Source organism: Cnephaeus nilssonii, assembly GCF_951640355.1.
Source record: "Cnephaeus nilssonii genome assembly, chromosome: 15".
Lineage (NCBI taxonomy): Eukaryota > Metazoa > Chordata > Mammalia > Chiroptera > Vespertilionidae > Cnephaeus > Cnephaeus nilssonii.
In genome coordinates, this window is record NC_137086.1 from 62696921 (window position 1) to 62719430 (window position 22510).

The 22510-nt window shown below is 39.7% G+C and overlaps 1 protein-coding gene across 2 annotated transcripts in view; it reads right to left on the reverse strand.

The window, feature by feature from the left end:
• Positions 1-22510, reverse strand: part of MGAT4A (alpha-1,3-mannosyl-glycoprotein 4-beta-N-acetylglucosaminyltransferase A) — an 82232-nt gene that overhangs the window by 57953 nt on the left and 1769 nt on the right. For both annotated transcript variants that reach the window (XM_079792059.1, XM_079792058.1), the window contains exon 2: positions 19772-20068. In XM_079792059.1, coding sequence (XP_079648185.1) covers positions 19772-19865 — 94 coding nt within the window. In that variant the 5' untranslated portion in view covers positions 19866-20068. The remainder of the gene's footprint in view (positions 1-19771; positions 20069-22510) is intronic.

Below are 22510 nucleotides of genomic sequence, written 5' to 3' on the forward strand. Positions count from 1 at the left end.
ACCTCACTTCATCTCATCACATAGGCATTTTATCATCTTACTAGGGGCCTGGTGCACGAAATTCGTGCACTGGTGTGGGGTCCCTCAGCCCAGCCTGCCCCCTCTCACATACTGGAAGCCTCAGGGGATGTCCTACTGATGGCTTAGGCCCGTTCCCCATTGGGAGCGGACCTAAGCCACAGTCTGGCCTCCCTTTGCGGGAGGCCACCAGGCTGATCAGGGGAAGGAGCCAGCCCCATCACCCCGCTGCTGTAGCCCTGCAGTCACCGCAGCCACCAAGGTGTTTTCATCAACACGGACTCCAGTCCCTTCACCATGAAAAAATGACAACTTTCTTAAAGCATTTTCAAGATTTGTCTTTCATAGGATATGACATTTATTCTTTATTTTTCTTTTTATCCTCACCTGAGAATATGTTTCCATTGATTTTTTCCCCCTTCCCAACGATCCCAGGCTCGGCCCTTGCCCAAGCCTAAAGCCTCCGCCCGTTGGCCAGCTGGGAGTGACCTGGGTGCCGAGGAGGTTCCCAGGACCCAGGTATGTATGCTAATTAACTGCCATCTTTGTTGGGTTAATTTGCATACTCACTCTGATTGGCTGTGGGCATAGCGGAGGTACGGTCAATTTACATGTTTCTCGATTATTAGGTAAGATATCATCACAAGAAAAAGAAGGGTGAATCCTATCTAATAATAGACAAATATGCAAATTGACCATACCTCCGACACGCCCACAAGCCATGCCCACCACCCAATCAGAGCGAGTATGCAAATTAACCCAAACCAAGATGGCTACAGCCACAGAGAGCAAGGTTTCCTAGGTAACAGAGGAAGCCAAGCTTTCCACCTGCCCTTTCCAGGCCTAAGCCTCCACTCAAGCTACAAAGTTTCAATTATAGAAGGTAAACAAATTCAAACAAATGGCAGCAGAATGGAGCTTCAGAGAGCAGGCCAGGGTTGCTGCCGGCAACAGGGGAAGCAAAGCTTTCCACACACCCTGGCCGGGCCCACCCACTTAAGGCAACAAAGTTTCAAATATAACCCCAACACAAATGGCTGCGCTCCTCCTTGGAGGGAGCCCCAGGCTTGGCTCTGCTCCAGGCTACAAAGTTTCAATTGTAGAAGGAAAATAAATTCCAGATACCAGGGCCTCTGCTTGGGTTGCCAGGGGGCGTGGCCAGCCTGCAAACCACCACAGGCCCCTCGCTCAGGCCGCCCCACACCCCAAGGCAACCCCCACCTGATCCGGGACGCCCTTCAGGGCAAACCAGCTGTCCCCCACCCCTGTACCAGGCCTCTATCCTATCTAATAAAAGAGTAATATGCAGATTGATCATCACTGCAACACACAATATAGCTGCCCCCATGTGGTCAAAGATCCTGCCCCCATGTGGACACAAGATGGCCACCACAAGATGGCCAGCAGGAGAGGGCAGTTGGGAGGCACCCGGCCTGCAAGGGAGGGCAGTTGAGAGGGACCAGGCCTGCAAGGGAGGGCAGTTGGAGGTGATCAACCCTGCAGGAGAGGGCAGTTAGGGGTGACCAGGCCAGCAGAGGAGGGAACTTGGGGGCAAACAGGTTGGCAGCAGAGTGGTTAGGGGGTGATCAGGCTGGCAGGCAGAAGCGGTTAGGGGCAATCAGGAAGGCAGGCAGGCAAGCAGTTGGGAGCCAGCAGTCCTGGATTGTGAGAGGGATGTCTGACTGCCCGTTTAGGGATCCGACTGCCCACCGGGATCGGGCCTAAATGGGCAGTCGGACATCCCTCAAGGTGTCCCATATTGGAGAGGGTACAGGCTGGGCTGAGGGACAACCCCCCTCCATGCACGAATTTCGTGCACCAGGCCTCTAGTATAGTATAATAAGATATTTTAAGAGAGACCACATTCACATGACTTTTGTTACTATGTACTGTTATACTTGTCCCATTTTATTCATTACTGTTGTTGCTAACTCCTAATATGCTTAATTTACAAATTAAACTTTATCATAGGTATGTATGTATAGGACAAAGACATTATATAGAGAGTTTGGTACTATCCACAGTCTCCGGCATCCATTGGAGGTCTTGGAACATATCTCCCACAGTAAATGTAACTACTGTATGCACCTCAATGTTCATTGCAGCAGTATTTACAATAGCCAATAGGAAAACTACCTAAGTGTCCATTGATGGATGTATGGGTATATATAAATGGAATACTACATAACTATAAAAAAGAAGGAAATCTTGACATTTGTGAAAACATGGGTGGACCTTCAGGGTATTATGCTAACTGAAATAAGTCAGACAAAGACAAAATATAATATGATTTCACTTATATGTGAAATCTAAAAAACTAAACAAACAAACAAAATAAAAATAAACTCATGGTTACAGAGAATAGAATGGTGGTTATCAGAGGGGAAGGGGCTTGGGAATGACCAAAATTGGTGGAGGGGGTCAATTGTATGCTGATGGATGGTAACAAGACCCATTGTGGTAATCACTTAGAGTCCATACAAGTATCAAATTATAACGTTGTACACCTGAAACTTATATAATGTGATAAAGCAATTTTACCTCAGTAAAAAAAAAAAGACAGTGTGATATTAGCACAAGGAAGATCAATGAAACAAAAAGTCCAAAAATAGATCTAAAATCTATGATCAACTGATTTTCAATAAAAGTGCTAAGAAAATTCAATGCGAGGAAATAGTCTTTTCAATAGATGGTGCTAGCACAACTGGAGAACCACGTGCAAAAGAATGAAACTGGACCTATACTTCCCACCAGATACAAAAATTAACTTAAAATATATCAAAGACCTAAATATAAGAGCAAAAACTATAAAGATCTTAGGGAAAAAAAACAAAGGAGAATCTTCATGATCATGGGTTTAGCAATGGATTCTTAGATATGATACCAAAAGCACAAGTTGGACTTGATTAAAACTAAAATATTTTATGCTTCACAGTATACCATCAAGAATGTGTGAAAGAAACCACAGAGCAGGAGAAAATATTTGCAAATTACATAACTATAAGGAACTTGTATTTAGAATATATAGAGCACTCTTACAACTTCATAAAGGGACAATCCATTTTTAAAAAACAGGCACAGGATCTGAATAGACATTTTTCCAAGGAAATTATACAAATGGGGAATCCTATATAATAGAGAGCTAATATGCAAATTGTCGTCACACCCTCATGCTCTCACACTGGGGCCGGGGGACCTGAGGCTGCGCCCCCCCGCCATGGCGCCTGGCCAAGGGACCTGAGGTTATGCCCCCCACCCGGTGGGGCTTGACAAGGGACCTGAGGCTGTACCCTCCGCCTGGCACCAAGCTGGGGGACTGAGGCTATGACCCCTGCCCTGCAGGGCTTGGTGCGGGTGGGACCGGCTGGCCGGGTCTGGGTCTGAGTCTTGTGTGATTTAGAAGCGCACATGAGTGGGCGGGGACTTGACTTTGGGTCCTGCGGCGCGCTCCAGACTCTGACAGGAGGAAGATTGTCATATACATTTTACTAATTTTCTTTCATCTCTGACACTTCTATTATAGAGAAAGGGCAAATAGGAATATTAAAATATTTCCTCTAATTAATTCCCTTTTAATGTGCATGAATTTCATGCACCGAGCCACTAGTAAATACATAAAAAGTATTCTAGACATCATTAGTCATCAGGTAAATCAAAACCACAATGAAATACTACTTCCCAACCACTAGGATAGTAGAATCAAAAAGCCAGATAACAAGTGTTGTCAAGAATGGAAAGAAATCGAAGAAATTTTCTCGGAGAAAGAAGATGGCTGCCGATGGGAAGGCAGACTGCAAGATAGTGTGTGAGTGAGAACACAAAGGGAGAGTGTGTGGTCGCACAGGGAGTGTTTGTTGGTGAGCTATACCCCAGGAGAAGGTGGGGGACTGTCGGACAGGGCTCCCTGACCGGGCAGCCCCCACTGCTGCTCGGTTCCCTCCCAGAGCGACCGGCTCAGACGCGGAGATCACACCATCTTGAAGGAAAAAGTGGATGTTACCGGAAGCCTGAAAAGCCCGGGGAACCTACAACTACGGCACCCACCGAACAGCTTCGAACCCTAGAACACCGGTGCCTAATTGGTACAAGCACACGGATTCAGAGGAGCTCTACACTCCCTCAAGGAAAGGTCAGATTTTGCCTGGGATAAGGTGAAGTCTGTGGTCCCGGTAGGAGAGAGAAATGCACCAAGCAGGAGCTGGAGAACCTGGGGAAGTCTGCGCCTAGAATAATCCGTGGCTGTTGGGACTGGCGTGATACGTGAATGTGGAAGGGGGTCTGCAGAGCTTCTAACAGAAGGGAACTCTAAAAAGCAACCCATTTTGATCTGGGCACAAAAGGACAGCCTAAAAATTTTAAAAGTGTGCCGGCTGTTTAGACCCAAGGGGAAATAAAAGACTACACAGACTTTCGCGCAGCCCCGGAGTTCGCACACTTACTCTGGCTCTTTTTTCCCCCCTCTTTAAAGCCTTGCTTCTGATTACTAAGCCCAATACATAGGATCACCCAATTGGGGACACTCTAAGAGACTGCAGGGGAAAGTTGTTGTTCTGGAACCTGAGGATCAGAGCGGGGAATAACCATCAGAGAACCAGCTCTGGGGCAACCCACTCCCCCAAACCGGTATTAAGTGCCACAGGAAAAACAAAATCTAAACACTAGCTAGAGAGGACCTATAGACATGGAAGTCAATCCAGAAACACTGCCACCCAGGGGTTGAATCACAAATTGACGCTTGTGTAAACACAAATAAAGGAATATAAGAAATAAAGACGTACTGCCTGCTTATAAATCAGGACTGGCTTACAACACTGAGGAGCAGTGGAACGCAGGAAACTGCAATACTGTCCTGACTAGGAAACAGGCGTGCCAAACAGAACAGGAGAGGAAGTGAATGACTACTGCACATTTTTATTTTTATGTTTTTCATCTTTTACTTAAGAAACCAATTTCTTTTTTTTTTCCTCACTTGATTTTACCTTTTTAATTATTACATTTTTATTTTCAATCAGTATTATTACTACTACTATTTTACCTTTTTTTTTTAAAAAAAAAAGTGTCATTTTATTCTCTCTTTATTTTAGTTTGGGATTAGTGTTCTACATTCTCTTATCATCTTTCCTTTACCATCATTTTACTCTATCTCAACTTAAGCTTTATGCCATCACTCTCTTCCTCACTTTTCCCCTTTTGTTGTCCTGTTTCTCTTACCCTATTCCTGCTTTAGATTTTCCCTATTCCTTCTTTTTGCCCTGTTAAAATTTCACCCTACTTATATATCTAATTTCCAATCCCCTGCTCCAAGTCCATACACACCTCTCTCTTCTCTTTCTTCACTATCCAAAAATTTTTTTCTCTCTGTCCTTTTGTTGTTTGCTTGATTGTTGATTATATCGATTTTTTATGCTTATGATATTGTTTTGCTTTTTGTTTTTTTGTTTTGTTTTTGTTTTTTTGCTTCTGTTTTCCCTTACCTCACTTAATATTAGTTGTTGTTTGTAGTTTGCATTCATCTTCAGGTACTTTTTGCTGGCATTTCTTGGGATTGATGGCTGTTCTACTGGAGTTTTCTCCCCATATATATAGTTTGTTCCCCTCTTCTTTTTCTCTTTCTTTTCTCTCTTACTTTTTTTCCTCTTCCCAATTTCATTTTTGCACTCTTTTTTTATTTTTCTCTTCTTCTTTCTCTCCTATCCTCTAATTCGCCTTTCTCTGGTGGTCACCTTTATTTGGGGTTATTAATATCATGAATACATTTTTGTTCAGTGCCTTGTGCATTGTACCTTGTTGTGTTGTATTTTGTGCCTTTAAATCAATGCAGGAGAGAGAACAAGATAACCAGACACCTGGAGAAGAGAGATCATGGGGAGACAAAGAAACATCCTGCATATGAAAGAAAAGCAGGCATCACCAGAAAAGGAAGTAAATGACATGGAGGCAAGCAACCTGTCAGAGAAAGAATTCAGAGAAATGGTCATAAGGTGGATGAAAAGAATGGAAGACAAATTCGACAAAATGTGTAAGAACCAAGAGGAAATGAAGACGAACCAAGAAGAAATGAAAAATGGCATCGCTGCTATAAAGAACTCAATAGAAAGCAACAAGAGTAGACTAGAAGAAGCAGAGGACCGCATCAATGAGCTAGAAGACAAGGTAGCAAAAAATACCCAAGTAGAGCAGCTTCTAGAAAAAAAAAATTTAAAAAGCAGGAGGAGAGCCTAAGGGAACTTTGGGACAACATAAAACAAAACAACATCCACATAATAGGGATGCCAGGAGGAGAGGAAACTGAGCAAGGAATAGAAAACCTGTTTGAAGAAATAATGACAGAAAACTTCCCTGATATAGGGAAGAAAAAACTCACACAAATCCAAGAAGCTCACAGAGTCCCAAGCAAAATGAACCCCAAAAGACCAACACCAAGGCACATTATAATTCATTTGGCAAACATCAACGACAAAGAAAGAATCTTAAAAGCAGCCAGAGACAGAAAATTACCTACAAAGGATCACCCATCAGACTAGCGATTGATTTCTCAACAGAAACACATCAGGCCAGAAGAGAATGGAATGAAATATACAAAGTCATGCAAAGGAAGGGTCTGAATCCAAAGAATACTGTACCCACCAAAACTATCAATCAAAATTGAAGGTGAAATCAGCAGCTTCACAGACAAAAAAGGACTAAGGGAGTTTATTACCACCAAACCAGCAATGCAATAAATGCTAAAGGGCCTGCTGTAAAAAAAAAAAAAAAAAAAAAAAAAAAAAAGAAAGAAAAAGAAATAGGAAGCAAAGATGGAACACAGGGATAAAATGGCGACAAACAAGTACCTATCAATAATAACTTTAAATGTAAATGGATTAAATGCCCCAATCAAAAGACATAGGGTAACAAATTGGATAAGAAAACATCACCCATATATCTGCTGTCTACAAAAAACCCACCTCAGAAAAAAAAGACGCACACAGACTGAGGGTGAAGGGATGGTAAAAGGTTTTTCAGGCGAATGGAAATTTTAAAAAGCTGGGATAGCAATACTTATATCTGAAAAATTAGATCTCAAAGTGAAGGACATAAAAAGAGATAAGGAAGGCCACTTCATAATACTAAAGGGAGCAATCCAACAAGAAGAAATAACTCTGGTAAACATATACGCACCCAATACAGGAGCACCCAAATACATAAAAAAACTCCTGGAGGATATCAAGGGAGAAATTAACAGCAATACAATCATAGTAGGAGACTTTAATACCCCACTATCACCATTGGAAAAACCCTCTAAACAAAAAATCAGCAAAGAAACATCAATCCTAAATGACTCACTAGACCAGATGGAATTAATTGACATCTTCAGAACATTTCACACCAAAGCCACAGAATAAACATTCTTCTCAAGTGCACATGGATCATTTTCAAAGATAGACCATATATTGGGTCACAGGCAAAGTCTCTTCAAATTCAAGAAGATAGAAATCATATCGAGCATCTTCTCAGATCACAGTGGCATAAAACTGGAAATCAACTATAATAAAAACAATCCAAAGAAATCAAACACATGGAGACTAAACAGCATGCTATTAAACAATGACTGGGTTACCAGAGAGATCAAAGAAGAAATAAAAAACATCATGGCAACAAACAACAATGAAAACACAACAATCCAAAATCTATGGGACACAGCAAAAGCAGTCTTGAGAGGGAAGTTCATAGCTCTACAAGCCTACTGCAAAAAACAAGAAACAATGGTAATAAATTACCTAACCCAACAACTCAAAGAGTTAGAGAGAGAGCAAGAAGAAAAGCCCAGTGTAAGCAGAAGGAAGGAAATAATAAAGATCAGAGCAGAGATAAACGACAGAGACCAAAAAAACAATACAGAAGATCAACAAAACTAAGAGCTGGTTCTTTGAAAGGATAAACAAGATTGATGAACCTCTAGCAAGGCTCACCAAGAAACAAAGAGAGAGGACCCAAATAAAATCAGAAATGAAACAGGAGAAATAACAACAGAACCCACCAAAATACAAAGGATTGTTAAAAAATACTATGAACAGCTCTATTCCAACAAACTGGACATCCTGGAGGAAATGGACATATTCCTAGAAAAACACAACCTTCCAAAACTCAATCAGGAAGAATCTAAACATCTCAATAGGCCAATAACTATGGAAGAAATTGAAGCAGTCATCAAAAAGCTTCCAGGAAACAAAAGCCCAGGGCCAGATGGCTTCACAGGGGAGTTTTACCAAACATTCAAGGAAGAACTGAAACCTATCCTCCTCAGACTATTCCAAAAAATTAAAGAGGAAGGAACACTTGCAAGTTCACCCTAATACCAAAACCAGATAAAGACAACACAATGAAAGAGAATTACAGGCCAATATCCCTCATGAACATAGATGCAAAAATCCTCAACAAAATTCTAGCAAATCTCCAACATCTACAGAGAATTTATACAATTTAATAAAAGGAAGATAAATGATCTAATAAAAAAATGGGCAACGGACCTAAATAGAAACTTTGAAAGAAGACAGAAGGAAGGCCAAGAGACATATGAAAACATGCTCAAAGTCACTAATTATCCAAGAGATGCAAATCAAAACGACAATGCGATACCATCTCACACCTGTCAGAATGGCTATCATCAACAAATCAACAAACGACAAGTGCTGGCGAGGATGCAGAGAAAAAGGAACCCTCATGCACTGATGGTGGGAATGCAGACTGGTGAAGCAACTGTGGAGAACAGTATGGAGTTTCCCCAAAAAAACTAAAAATGGGACTCCCATTTTACCCAGTAATCCCACTTCTAGGAATATATCCCAAGAAACTAGAAACACCAATCAGAAAGGATATATGCACCCCTATGTTCATAGCAGCACAATTCACCATAGCTAAGATTTGGAAACAGCCTAAATGCCCATCAGCAGATGAGTGGATTAGAAAACTATGGTACATCTACAGAATGGAATACTATGCTGCTATAAAAAAGAAGAAATTCTTATCATTTGCAACAGTATGGATGGACTTGGAGTGAAATAAGCCAGGAAATGAAAGAAAAATACCACATGATCTCACACATTTATGGAAAATAAAGAACATTATAACCTGATGAACCAAAAGATAGATACAGAGGCAGTAAAGCACCGAACAGACTGTCAAATTACAGCGGGAAGGCTGGGGAGTGTTGGGGAGAGTGGGAAAGAGATCAACCAAAGGACTTGTATGCATGCATATAAGCACAACCAATGGACACAAGACACTGGGGGGGTGGGGGGTGGGATGAGGGCATGTGACAGGGGATAGGGGAGGCCGGGGGAAGGTCAATGGGGAAAAAAAGGAGATATATGTACTATTATATGTAATACTTTAAAAAATAAAAAATAATAATAAATCTTAAAAATGTAAAGAAATCAAAACTCTCATACCCTGCTGGAGGAAAGGCATAATGGTCCAGCTGCTTTGGAAAAACAGTCTGGCAGCTCTTCAAATGATTAAGCGTAAGTTACAATATGACCCAGCATTTCCACTCTTAGGTAAAAAATACCCAAGAAAAATGAAAGCATATGTCCATATAGAAACATGTACATGAATGTTGTATGTTCCCATGGACAGGGATCTACAACTTCTTTCTCAGTCTTGCCCAGTTTGTGGATTGTGTCTGACCAAAGGAGGAGGGTCATTAGGAGTCCTACCCCATCAGCAAGTAAGACATGTAAATTACTCCTGTTCCATTTTCACAATATCTGCTTTCAACTTTTTCAACCTGTCCATGCCAAATACTTGGAATTCTGCTCATTTTTATATGGGAATCCTGTATATCCTGGAACTGGTACTCTGGTCAAAACTCCAGCTTCCCTGGTTGGGTTCCTAACACCCTCCCAAATTTATACCAATCCTATGGACCAGCTCATGTATTCTTCCAAGTGGTAAAGGAAGACCTATGCCAACCTAGATATACTCCTAGAAACTGTGATTACCAGCTAAAATTTGAGACAGTCTAGGAATTCCATGTGCCAATCACAATGAGCATCTCACAATTCCAAAGCACAAATACTCTGCACCCTTTCCCAACTCCATGGCTGCACTTGCAGCTGTCTACCTGACATACTCATTGCCCCTCCTCTACCTAGAATCGCCTTCACATTTACTCTTCCTCTGTGACTGTCTCAAAAATTAGTCTAGTCTCTGTCCCTGCTCTTCTGGTCAATAGACCAGTAGCAAGGCACATTATATCTCTGGAATCTGCAGAGATTAAACTTCAAACTTCACTCTACCGCTTAATGTATGACCACGCCAAGTTTCTCAGCCATTCTCCATTGCTTTCTTCACCTACAGAAAGGAGGTAATAATAGTACTTCCCAGGGTTATTATGAGGATTAAAAGAGAGAATATACAACATGTGGTATGCGTGTAACTGTACAAGCCCAGCGTTGTTTATTGCTTCTTTCTCAATCTGATGGTATCATATTTTTTGCAGGCATTTTCCCCTACCAACCCTTTAGCTTCTCAAAGGTGTGAAGTTTCTTATTCCTTCTCGTATTCATAACATATAATAATACAGTGCTAGGCATAGGATAGATACATAAAACAAACCAATGAATAAATGAAAAATAAAATCTATTAGTCCAGCAATGTCAATGAGTAAGGAAACAATACTTTCAAATATAAAAATCAAGAGCACATGGTTAATGGGTATACTGGAATATCTGAAATTAGGTCTGCTCAGGAAAATCCAAATTGTTTGACTGCCAGAACAATCTAGAAATAATACAAATGCTCAGCAGTTAGGGTAGTTACATTACAAGACAGGAGATTTTATATACCTATAATAGGTCTCTATTGATACTTGAAAGAGCCTGGACAAAACACTAAGCAGCCAAACAGAGCAGAAGAGTATGCATGGAAGCGTTAAAGAGCTGTTCAAGGAGTGAACATCAAGGAGCAGAGACTTTTTGTGTGTGTATCTAAACCACATGGTGAAAGTATCCTATGTTTTTAAAATTAATTTTGAGTCTAAAGACAGCTTAATAAAAAAATGCCTATAATACCTATATATAAAAAAACAAAATCAATGGAACAGAGATTTCAAAAACTTTTAATCCCTTAAATAAGACACAGTGATAAGAAGGGTCAAGTTTCTCCATTACTATAACTCTCTGAATAGGTAAGTTTCATGATTTTTTAAAAAATCTATAAACCCTTCTTATGGTTAATTCCTTTATTTCATAAGTAGACTTAAAAGAGCAGTCGTATGTTTTGTTTATATCAGGGACAATCAACAGCTGAAATAAATTAACAATTCACCATTCTCCCTACATAAACCTTCTTCCTTTGGTACAATAAAAAAAATTACTTTAATACATATATTAGACTAGAGGCCCAGTGCATGATTTAATCATGCACCTGGTGCACCAGCGGGCTGGCTGTCCGCCGGTACACCAGGCCTTCCGAAAGCCTCCTGCGCGGCGGAGGCTTTCGAAAGGCCTTGTGCCGGAGTAGACAGCCGGCCAGCTCCCTCGCTTTGGCTTTTGATCGCGGGGGAGCTGGCCGGCTGGCCGCTGGTGCACCAGGCCTTCCGAAAGCCTCCGGCGCGGCGGAGGCTTTCGAAAGGCCTTGTGCCGGAGCAGACAGCCAGCCAGCTCCCCCGCTTTGGCTTTTGATCGCGGGGGAGCTGGCCGGCTGTCCGCTGGTGCACCAGGCCTTCCGAAAGCCTCCGGCGCAGCCATGGCACAGACGCTGAGCTTGGGCACCAGTGGCGCCGCGAGCTCAGCGTCCTGCTGGCCCAATCAGCTACCCCGGCCACCCTGAGTCCCACCCCCTGCGCCTCCTGCTGGCCCAATCGTGGGCGTAGCGGAGTGATGGTAATTTACATATTACCATTTTATTATGTAGGATTATGCAGGAAAAAAAATGGTGGCCAAATAGGCAGATGTACCCCGAGCCTTATCCCAGAGCAGACAGAAGGAGCATCTAAATCAAATAACATCCACCCAAAATTGGCAAAGTAGACACAGCAGGCAAGACAATTCGCAGCTGGGAAGGGCAGAGGACGCCTGGAGAACAGTAGGATCGGGGATCTGGCCTGGAGAGAGTTGCAAGGCCTCTGAGCCAAGAGGGTCAGAAGAAAGCTGCACAGCACCAAGTCCGTGTCCCTTGGGTAAATGCGTAACATCTGACTGTGGAAAGGGTGTCCACAAGGCTGCTAGCGACAGGAGATTCTAGATCTAAGTCCACAGCCACGAGATGCTGAGCCCAGAGTGGCGGCCTAAAGAACTGCCCGAGCTGCATGGTGCCAGGGAGAGAGAAACCAGCAGTCACGCAGTTGTTTTGACTCTGTTTGGTCTTTGCTTTTATTCGCTAAACCCAATTCAGAGGACCATTCAAATACAAACATTCACCAATGGCTGTGGTGCAGGTGGAGGTGCAGACTTGTGGAGTTTGGGGAGAGGCTGTGGAGGAGAGCGGGTAAGGGATAGGTGGATAGGAATCCGGCACTGGGACAGTCCTGATCTGCCGGACCAACCAGCCATTTTTCTCCTGAAAACCAGCCCCTCCCAGCAGCCTCAAGAAAGGTAATACAGCCACACCCAGACTACACTCTGAGTGGTACAAAGGACACAAAAACTCTGAATAGCCCCAAAGAGCCCTCAGGAACTGGGTTGAAGAGAGGCAGTTCAGTCCCAGAAAGCAATACAGCACCACCCCCACCTAAAGCTCTGTCAGAAACAGCCGCTTGAGAGATTAAGCTTGAAAGCAGGCAAACAGGCTAAGTGGGCAGACTGGTCCCACCTGCTTGTAGTCAAGGCTGTAGAGATAAGACACAAACAGAGGAGCAGTGGTTTGCTTGGAACTTCAACATGGGGCTGACTACCTAACAGGAAACTAACAAGTGGCAGACAGAAGAGTGGGATCTTAAACCAGCCTTCATGAGGCATTAAAACTTGGTCAAAACGAACGATACTTCACTTTTTTATTTTATTTTTTTAACCTTTTATTTAAAATTTTTTTCTTCATTTTCTTCTTTTTATAGCATTATTATTCTTCATTCAATTTGTATTTTTATGGTTATTTTATTTTATCTTATTATTTTATTATATATTTTTTAAATTTTTTCTTATCCACTCATTCTCTTCCTACCTCCTCTATACTGAACCAAGGTCCTCCCCATATTCATTCAATTCCTTAACCTTACTTTCTGCATATAAACTCTGCTTCTACATATTCTGCCCCTCCCCACTTTTTTTCTGGGTGTTTGTTGTTTGCATTTTTTGGTTTATCTGTTTATTCTGTGATTTTTTTCCTCCCCATGTTTTTTTTTTTTCTTCTTTTTCTTTCTTTTCTCTCTTATCATTTTTTCTTTTCTTGATATCATTTTTTCTCTCTTTTCTCTCTCCTAAATCTCTTTTCTTTAGTGGTCACTTATATTGGGGTTATCAGTGTTGTGAGTATATTTGTGTTTTGTTCCCTTTGTGTCATGTCTTATAGAGTTGTACTTTATGCTATTTTGTCAACATGGTAGAGAGCGAGCCACATAACCAGACACCCTGAGAGGAGACTCCATCCTCAAATGGGACAATAACACTCAAGACCCAATTATACCAAGAGAACCTAAATATCCCAAATAGGGGGCATCCCTAGATTACCAGCCCAGAAGCCCAGAGAGATTGCACCACTGGGTCCCTGAAAACATTTACTATATAAGACAAAAAATCTGGGTGGCATAGAGGTTTAATCTAATACATAGAAACAATCACACACAAAAAAAAAACACAGCAAAAATGGGGAGGCAAAGAAACAACCCTCATTTCAAAGAAAAGGAGGAATCATCAGAAAAGGAAATAAAACGAAATGGAGACAAGCAATTTGTAAGAGAAAGAATTCAGAGCAATGGTTATAAGGACGCTGAAAAGGATAGAAGACAAAGTCAACATGTAAGAATCAAGAGAAAATGAAGAATGACAAAGCTGCAATAAAGACAACAATGGAAAGTTTTAATAGACTAGAACAGGGGTCCTCAAACTTTTTAAACAGGGGGCCAGTTCACTGTCCCTCAGACCGTTGGAGGGCCGGACTATAGTTTTAAAAAAAAACAAACTATGAACAAATTCCTATGCACACTGCACATATCTTATTTTGAAGTAAAAAAACAAAACGGCAAAAACACCCGCATGTGGCCCGTAGTTTGAGGACGCCTGGACTAGAAGAAGCTGAGGACTGCATCAGCAAGTTAGAAAACAAGGTAGAAAAACCACCCAAGAACAGCAGAAACTGGAGAGAAAATTTAAAAAGCAGGAGAAAGTCTAAGGGACCTTTGGGACAACACGAAACAAAACAACACCCATATAATAGGGGTGCCAGAAGGAGAGGAAACTGAGCAAGGAATAGAAAACCTGTTTGAAGAAATAATGACAGAAAACTTCCATGATGCTAGGAAGAAAAAAGCCACACAAGTCCAAGGAGCACACAAAGTCCCAAACAAGATGAACCCAAAAAGACCGACACCAATTTGCAAACACCAACAACAAAGAATCTTAAAGGCTGCCAGAGAGACAGAAAGTTACCTACAAGGGATCTCCCATTATACTATCAACTGATTTCTCAACAAAAACACATCAGGTCAGAAGGGAATGGAATGAAATATACAAAGTCATGCAAAGGAAGGGTCTGTATCCAAGAATACTATACCCAGCAAGGCTATCAAGCAAAATGGAGGGTGAAATCAGGAACTTCACAGACAAAAAAGGACTAAGGGAGTTTATCACCACCAAACCAGCAATGCAAGAAATGCTAAAAGGTCTGCTGTAAAAAGAAGAAGTAGAAAGCAAAGAAGGAACACCGGCATAAAAAATAAAAATGGTGACAAACAAGTACCTATCAATAATAACCGTAAACATAAATGGATTAAATGCTCCAATCAAAAGACACAGTGTAGCTGAATGGATACAAAAAATGACCCATATATTTGCTGTCTACAAGAAACCCATCTCAGAACAAAGGACTCACACAGACTGATAGTGAAGGGATGGAAAATATTTTTCAGGCAAATGGAAATGACAAAAAAGTAGGGGTAGCAATACTTATATCTGACAAAATAGACCTCAAAGTGAAGGCCATAACTAGAGCTAAGGAGGGCCACTTCATAATCCTAAAGAGAGACAATTCAACAAGAGGATATAACTGAGGGACTTTAATACCCCATTGATACCACTGGATAAATCCTCTAAACAAAAAATCAGCAAACAGAAATCCTAAGTGACTCACTAGATCAGATGGAACTATTTGACATCTTCAGAACATTTCACCCCAAAACTATGGAATATACATTATTCTCAAGTGAACCTGGGACATTTTCAAAGATAGACCACATATTAGGACACAGGCAAAGTTCTTCAAATTCAAGAAGATAGAAATCATATCAAGCATCTTCTTAGATCACAATGGCATAAACTTAGAAATCAACTACAATAAAATAAAAAAAAGCAAACATTTGGAGGCTAAATAGCATGTGCTTAAACAATGATTGTGTTACTAAGATATCAAAGAAGAAATAAAAAACATTCTCGAAACAAATGACAATGAAAATACAATAATCCAAATTCTATGGAACACAGTGAAAGCAGTCCTGAGAGGGAAGTTCATAGCTCTACAGGCCTACCTCAAAAATAACAAGAAAAAATGGTAATAAATTATCTAACCTTACAACTTAAATTAGAAAGAGAGAGAAAAAATAAAAAGCCCAGAGTAAGTAGAAACCAAGAGCTGGTTTTTTGAAAGGATAAAGAACATTGATGAATCCCTAGCCAGGCTCACCAAGAAACAAAGAGAGAGGACCCAAATAAAATCAGAAATGAAAGAGGTGACATAACAACCAACCCAACAGACATACAAAGGTTTATAAAAACAAAAATACTACGAACAACTCTACTCCAACAAACTGGACAACCTAGACTAAATGGACATATTCCTAGAAAAATACCAGCTTCCAAAACTCAATCAGGAAGAATCAAAAAATCTGAATAGGCCGTTAACTACTAATGAAATTGAAACAGTAATCAAAAAACTTCCAGCAAACAAAAGCCCTGGACAGGACAGCTTCACAAGGGAGTTTTACCAAACATTTAAAGAAGAACTAACACTTATCCTTCTCTGGCTATTCCAAAAAATTCAAGAGGAAGGCATACTTCCAAACTCTAGGAAGCCAGCATTACCCTAATCCCAAAACCAGATAAAGAAAATTACAGGCCAATATCCCTGATGAACATAAATGCTAACATCCTCAACAAAATTCTAGCAAATCAGATCCAGCATTACATTAGAAAGATCATACACCATGACTAAGTGGGATTTATTCCAGAGATGCAAGGATGGTACAATATCTGCAAATCAATAAACGTTATAGAGATATCAAAGAAGATATCAAAGAAGAAACAAACAAATCAAGAGGGGGGAAAAATCACATAATCTTATCAATTGATGTAGAAAAAACATTTGACAAAATCCAACACCCTTTCCTGATAAAAACTCTCAACAAAGTGGGAATAGAGGGATCATACCTCAACATAATAAAAACCTTATATGACAAACTGACAGCCAACATTATACTCAATGGGCAAAAACTAAAACCATTTTCCATAAGAACAGGAACAAGACAGGGATGCCCACTGTCACCACTCCTGTTCAACATAGTACTGGAAATGCTAGCCACAGCAATCAGACAAGAAGAAGAAATAAAAGGCATCCAAATTGGAAAAGAAGAAGTAAAACTGTCATTATTTACAGATGACATGATACTGTACATAGAAAATCCTAAAGATTCCATCAAAAAACTACTAGACTTAATAAATGAATTTGGCAATGTAGCAGGATACAAAATTAACACCCAGAAATCTATGGCTTTTTTATACACCAATAATGAACTCACACAAAGAGAAACTAAAAAATAATCCCATTTACCATTGCACCAAAAAATTAAGATACCTAGGAATAAACTTAACTGAGGAGGTAAAAGACCTGTACTCAGAAAACTACAGGACGTTGAAAAAAGAGATAGAGGAAGACATAAACAAATGGAAGAACATACCATATTCATGATATTGGTAGAACAGCATCCCTAAAATGTCCATTCTCCCCAAAGCAATCTATAGATTCAATGCAATCCCCATTAGGATACCAAAGGCATATTTCAAAGACCTAGAACAAACTCTCCAAAAATGGATATGGAATAAAAAAAGACCCCAAACAGCTGCAGTAATCCTGAGAAAGAACAAAGTTGGAGGAAGGATCACAATACCAGATATTGAGCTATATTACAAAGCCACTGTTCTCAAAACTGCCTGGTACTGGCACAAGAACAGACATATAGACCAATGGAACAGAACAAAGAACCTAGAAATTGACCCAAGCCATTATGCTCAATTAATATTTGACAAAGGAGGCATGAACATACAATGGAGTCAATGGTGTTGGGAAAATTGGACAGATACATGCAAAAAAATGAAACTAGACCACCACCTTACACCATACACAAAAATAAACTCCAAATGGATAAAGGACTTAAACGTAAGACAGGAAACCATAAAAACCTTAGAGGAATCCACATGCAGCAAAATATGAGACATATGTCATAGCAATATCTTTACCCATACACCTCCTAGGACAATGGAAACTAAGGAGAAAATAAACAAATGGGACTACATCAAAATAAAAAGCTTCTGCACAGCAAAAAAAGCCATCAACAAAACAACAAGACCAATGTTACCTCAGATAAGGATCTAATCTCCAAAATTTACAGGGAACTCATACAACTTAACAAAAGGTAAACAATCCAATCAAAAAATGAGCAAACAACATACAGAAGAGGACATACAGAAGGCCAGGAGACATATGAAAACATGCTAATTATCCAAGAGATGCAAATCAAAATACCTGTCAGAATGGCTATCATCAACAAATGACAAGTGCTGGCAAGGATGTGGTGAAAAGGAACCCCCGTGCACTGCTGTTGGGAATGCAGATTGGTGCAGCCACTGTGGAGAACAGTATGGAGTTTCCTCAAAAATTTAAAAATGGAACTCCCATTTGACCCAGTAATCCCACTTCTAGGACTATATTCCAAGAAATCAGAAACACCAATCAGAAAGGATATATGCAACCCTATGTTCATAGCGGAGCAATTTACAATTGCTAAGATTTGGAAACAGCCTAAGTGCATATCAGCAGATGAGTGGATTAAAAAACTGTGGTACATCTAGACAATGGAATACTATGCTGCTGTAAAAAAAGATGGAACTCTTACCATTTGCAACAACGTAGATGGACCTGGAGAGCATTATGCTAAGCAAAATAAGCCAGTCAGAGAATGATAAATATCACATGATCTCACTCATTTGTGGAATATAATGAACAACATAAACTAATGAACAAAAATAGAGCCTGAGTCATAGAAGCATCAAACAGACCGTCCAACCTAAGAGCGAAGGCAGGGGTGGAGGTGGGGTGTGTGGTTAAGGGGGTGGTGGTAAGAGATTGGACAAAGAACTTGTATGCATGTATATGAGCATAACCAATCTACACAGACATTAGGGGGATGCGGGCATGTGCTGGGGGTGGGACGGCTGGGGAGAGGTCAATGGGGGAAAAAAGGAGACTTATATAATACTTAAACAATAAAGAATTTAAATAAATAAAATAAAAAATACATAAATTAGTTCACAAAGAAGAAAGGTCTTCAAGTTTTTCATTCATTTGTCCCCAAAGAGTTCCCCCCCAAATTAGAACCCAATACACAGAAGAGAAAAATAACACATTTGCTCAAGCACAGAGCATAAGTTCTTCATTTATATTAGCTTGTTTTAAACATATCTCACAGAGATGTGTAAGTATCTAAATATGCATATCTATATACACACATCAGGAAAAAAAAAAGTCATGAACCCATCGTTTCAGTTATCTTTGTAAAAGTCAATAAAATAATGCCAGCAACAGCATTATCAAATAACCAGGTGATGATGGCTGCTCTAACTGGACTCTAACAAACCAAATATGCACTCAACACATCCATCTTTCTTGCCATCAGCATTCCTTAGATTATTATAAGGTAAAAAGTATGGGTAGGAATTCACTCCAAATAATTTCTCTTAAAAAAATGTAATTATCTCTGAATATAGTTCCAATCACTGAACAGATAACCTTCCTTTAAAACACAGTTCAACAGTCTAACACAATTTAAAATTTTTTTTTAAGTTTTCTAATCAGAATTTCTCATCTACTGCATACTTTTGTCTAAAGAGCAATCTGTCAACACGTGCATTTTAAATCATTAACTATACAGCACCAAATCATTAGTATAATCAGCATGTAAATTTCATGGAGTTGCTAATTGAGTTCTCTTAGGCATTTTATACAACATCCAGTACAAGGATGCTTATTAAACATTTATGATATTTAGTAATAAAAATAATGTGCCAAAACAAAAGTATTTGTTATACAACTTGGCTGTCATGTATAACATAAACCACTGATCAGTATCTGTTTCTCCAAGTGCAAGAAACCAAAACAAACCCCATTCAAATTAGAAAGTCTGTCTCTTCTGTCCAAGAATACTGTTTCATTTTTATGTCAGAAAGAAACTGTCAGACAGCATGCAACATGCAGATTGTTGGGGTATTTAACCTAAGTATTTATGCACCATTAACAAAGCACAAAGCCTAAAATATTTCACGCATATTTTTAGAAATATTTTCCTTACCTTTCCCATTTTGCCATGTAGTATACCAAGATAAAGTAAGGAATGAAGTGATAAATGCTAAAACGGTGGCTACAGTTCCATTTCGGAGCCTCATCTCATTTCACCATCACACTGGTTCATACATTTACGAAGTCAACTGAATCCAGTAGTACTCCTGGCTCTGGGCCAATGAAAACAATCAATGAGAGAGGCTCATTTCAGATGCTCTGCAGAATAAGTTTGACAGCAACACCAGTCACTCCTGCTATTCAGAATTGTCTTCACAGTCTTCATAGGTGGATGTCTCAGGCTTTCTTCCTATCCAAGAGGAAAACAGGAAGGAAAAAACTTGTTCAGTAACGCAAAATATTGGTTTCTTAATTTATTGGTCACCATTACAAATAGACTTTTGGCGGGGCTAAACTGTATCTATGAAGATTATTGCCACACCTAAACCACTCATTAATATAGTAGGGATTATAGGCTTCTTTTCCTCAGTGGGGAAAAAGCATCAACTATTCCCTCCTTGTTGGTTTGGTTTTGTCCGAGAAAAGCAAGTTATGATTACTTATTTAAGAAGGGAAGTTGTGGGGCTCATTAAATATACAATAAACCAGATTCCATGCTAAGAACGCTAATGATCACACAATGGTTCCTGAGTAACATAATCTTCACTACCCTCAGTTTTCCTACAGCACAACAGCTGTTCTAAAAAACATTAAGAGAAGTGACAGGCTACAACATACAAAATACCTGGGTCCTGGATCTGGCTCCATCATTATTTACATGGCAAGGTATGTCCCTTATATAGGCCTTACCTTTTCATTCACAAAATGCAACCTGTCCTGGCTCCTCTTTCACATGATACCATAAATCATAAAAAGGTTACAGTTATTATTGCTATGTATCATCATCAGAGAACAAATGTAGTATTTCCTATAATTAACCTACTCCCAGGATGTAAATTGGGACCGTTTAGAGGTTAAAAAAAAGGCAGCCATCCAAGCAGGATACTGAATGACTGAGAACCCATTACTTACCATTGCTTTAACTCTGGAAAACCAGGTGATCTAATAAAACTGTTGAAAAAAAATGGAATCAAATAAAGTCCTTAAAAGTACTTGAGCATAACTGCCTAGCACATAATAGGTTCTCAATAAATGTTAACTGTATTAAAAATAAGACCAAACAAAAAAAACTACAGCCAGCCACTGGTTCAATCCACTCTCTGCATAGCAGGTCTCATTCACTGGGGGCATGTCAGGCACTCAGATGTGCATGGATTCCTGGTGGCCTCAAGGGGACCACAAGATGCACTCCACAATATACTAAATTACACTCTAGTGGGGTGAGTTAATGCACCTCCAAAAAGGCCTACCAAGCCCAAGGGACAATTCCCTCAGTAGGAGGATATGGCTGATTAAAGTGGCCATTTATAGGCAATTCTGAAACTACCATCTCAGCTACTTTGTAAAAGTGAACATTACTAGCAATCTCTTCTAGTGAAAAAAGATCACTAGGGCACAGCATTAGTAATAATAATAGACACTACAACTCACTGAGTGTTTCCTACATGTTTGGGCCATTATATGTTTTAAGTCTTCACAAAATCCTATGAGGCAGGCATTATAAACCCTATTTTACACACAAGAAAATGAACCCAAAGACAGCCCTAATTTGTAGGACTCCAAAGTCTAGCTCTTTCTTACCTACCAGACCCTCTGCCTCTCAAACTCCGCCACCTGCACCTAGGCAGGAACCTCCCAAGTCTCAGGTTACAGGAAGAATGTTCCCAAGGTGTTCATTTTTATCCAACAGTTTAAGTGTGAATTTAAAAACATTTTATATTGTATAACAAACATGAATCTATTATGAAATAAGCTGCAAAATTAATAAGAAATCTCAACATTTAAACTTAAAACTTTAAAGAAATTTCTCACTTCCTGTAGTCTTTGGCTAACCCCTCCCCTATGGACCCGTGCACGCCCACACCCTCAGGCATGCCTGTTAATCCTCCTTGGCCAGCAGCTCTAACTGTGGTATAATATTCTAGAAGCAAAAAACTACCCCCACCCCCACCACTACCACCACAACCACTTCCTTGCTTACTCTTACTATCTGAAAACGAGGAACTCCAAAGATATTCTCACTTACAAGTTATCACTATTTTGGAAACTGTTTTCACCTTCTATGGTAAGACAAGTTAACATTCAATGATCCCATGTCTACAGTTCAGAATTTAAAATCTTCATGGCGATATTCTATAATTTCAATTAAATTCCATCAAGTGTCTAATATCTTGTCTTATATCAATAAGCACTCAATAATGAGTTCTGATGATAAAAAGAGAAGTGAATTATATAACTTCTAATTTTAATTCTGGTATGACATTATATAAAAATGTGTATAACTTTCTGTTGCTATATACTTAGTTCTACCTAACTGCAGGAAGGATCTGTCCTGGTAAAAGATCTAAAAATGTATAGGTTAGAGTAAACATCCAATTAATAATTATGGGGAAGTATAGAAGCAGAAAAATCACAAAATAAAGGGTAATTAAAAAGTTTTATTAAATACAAATAAAGCTCCTATGATAAAATTCAGTATAAATAGGTAGGGACAATTTAAAGTGAATGAATTCTAAAAGCAAAGTAGACTACAGATATACTCTTGAAAAACATAAGGAATATTAAATATTGTTTCTGGGAAGTTATTAAGCTCTGGTTTAAAGAAGATATTTATAATGAATTCTACTAACAA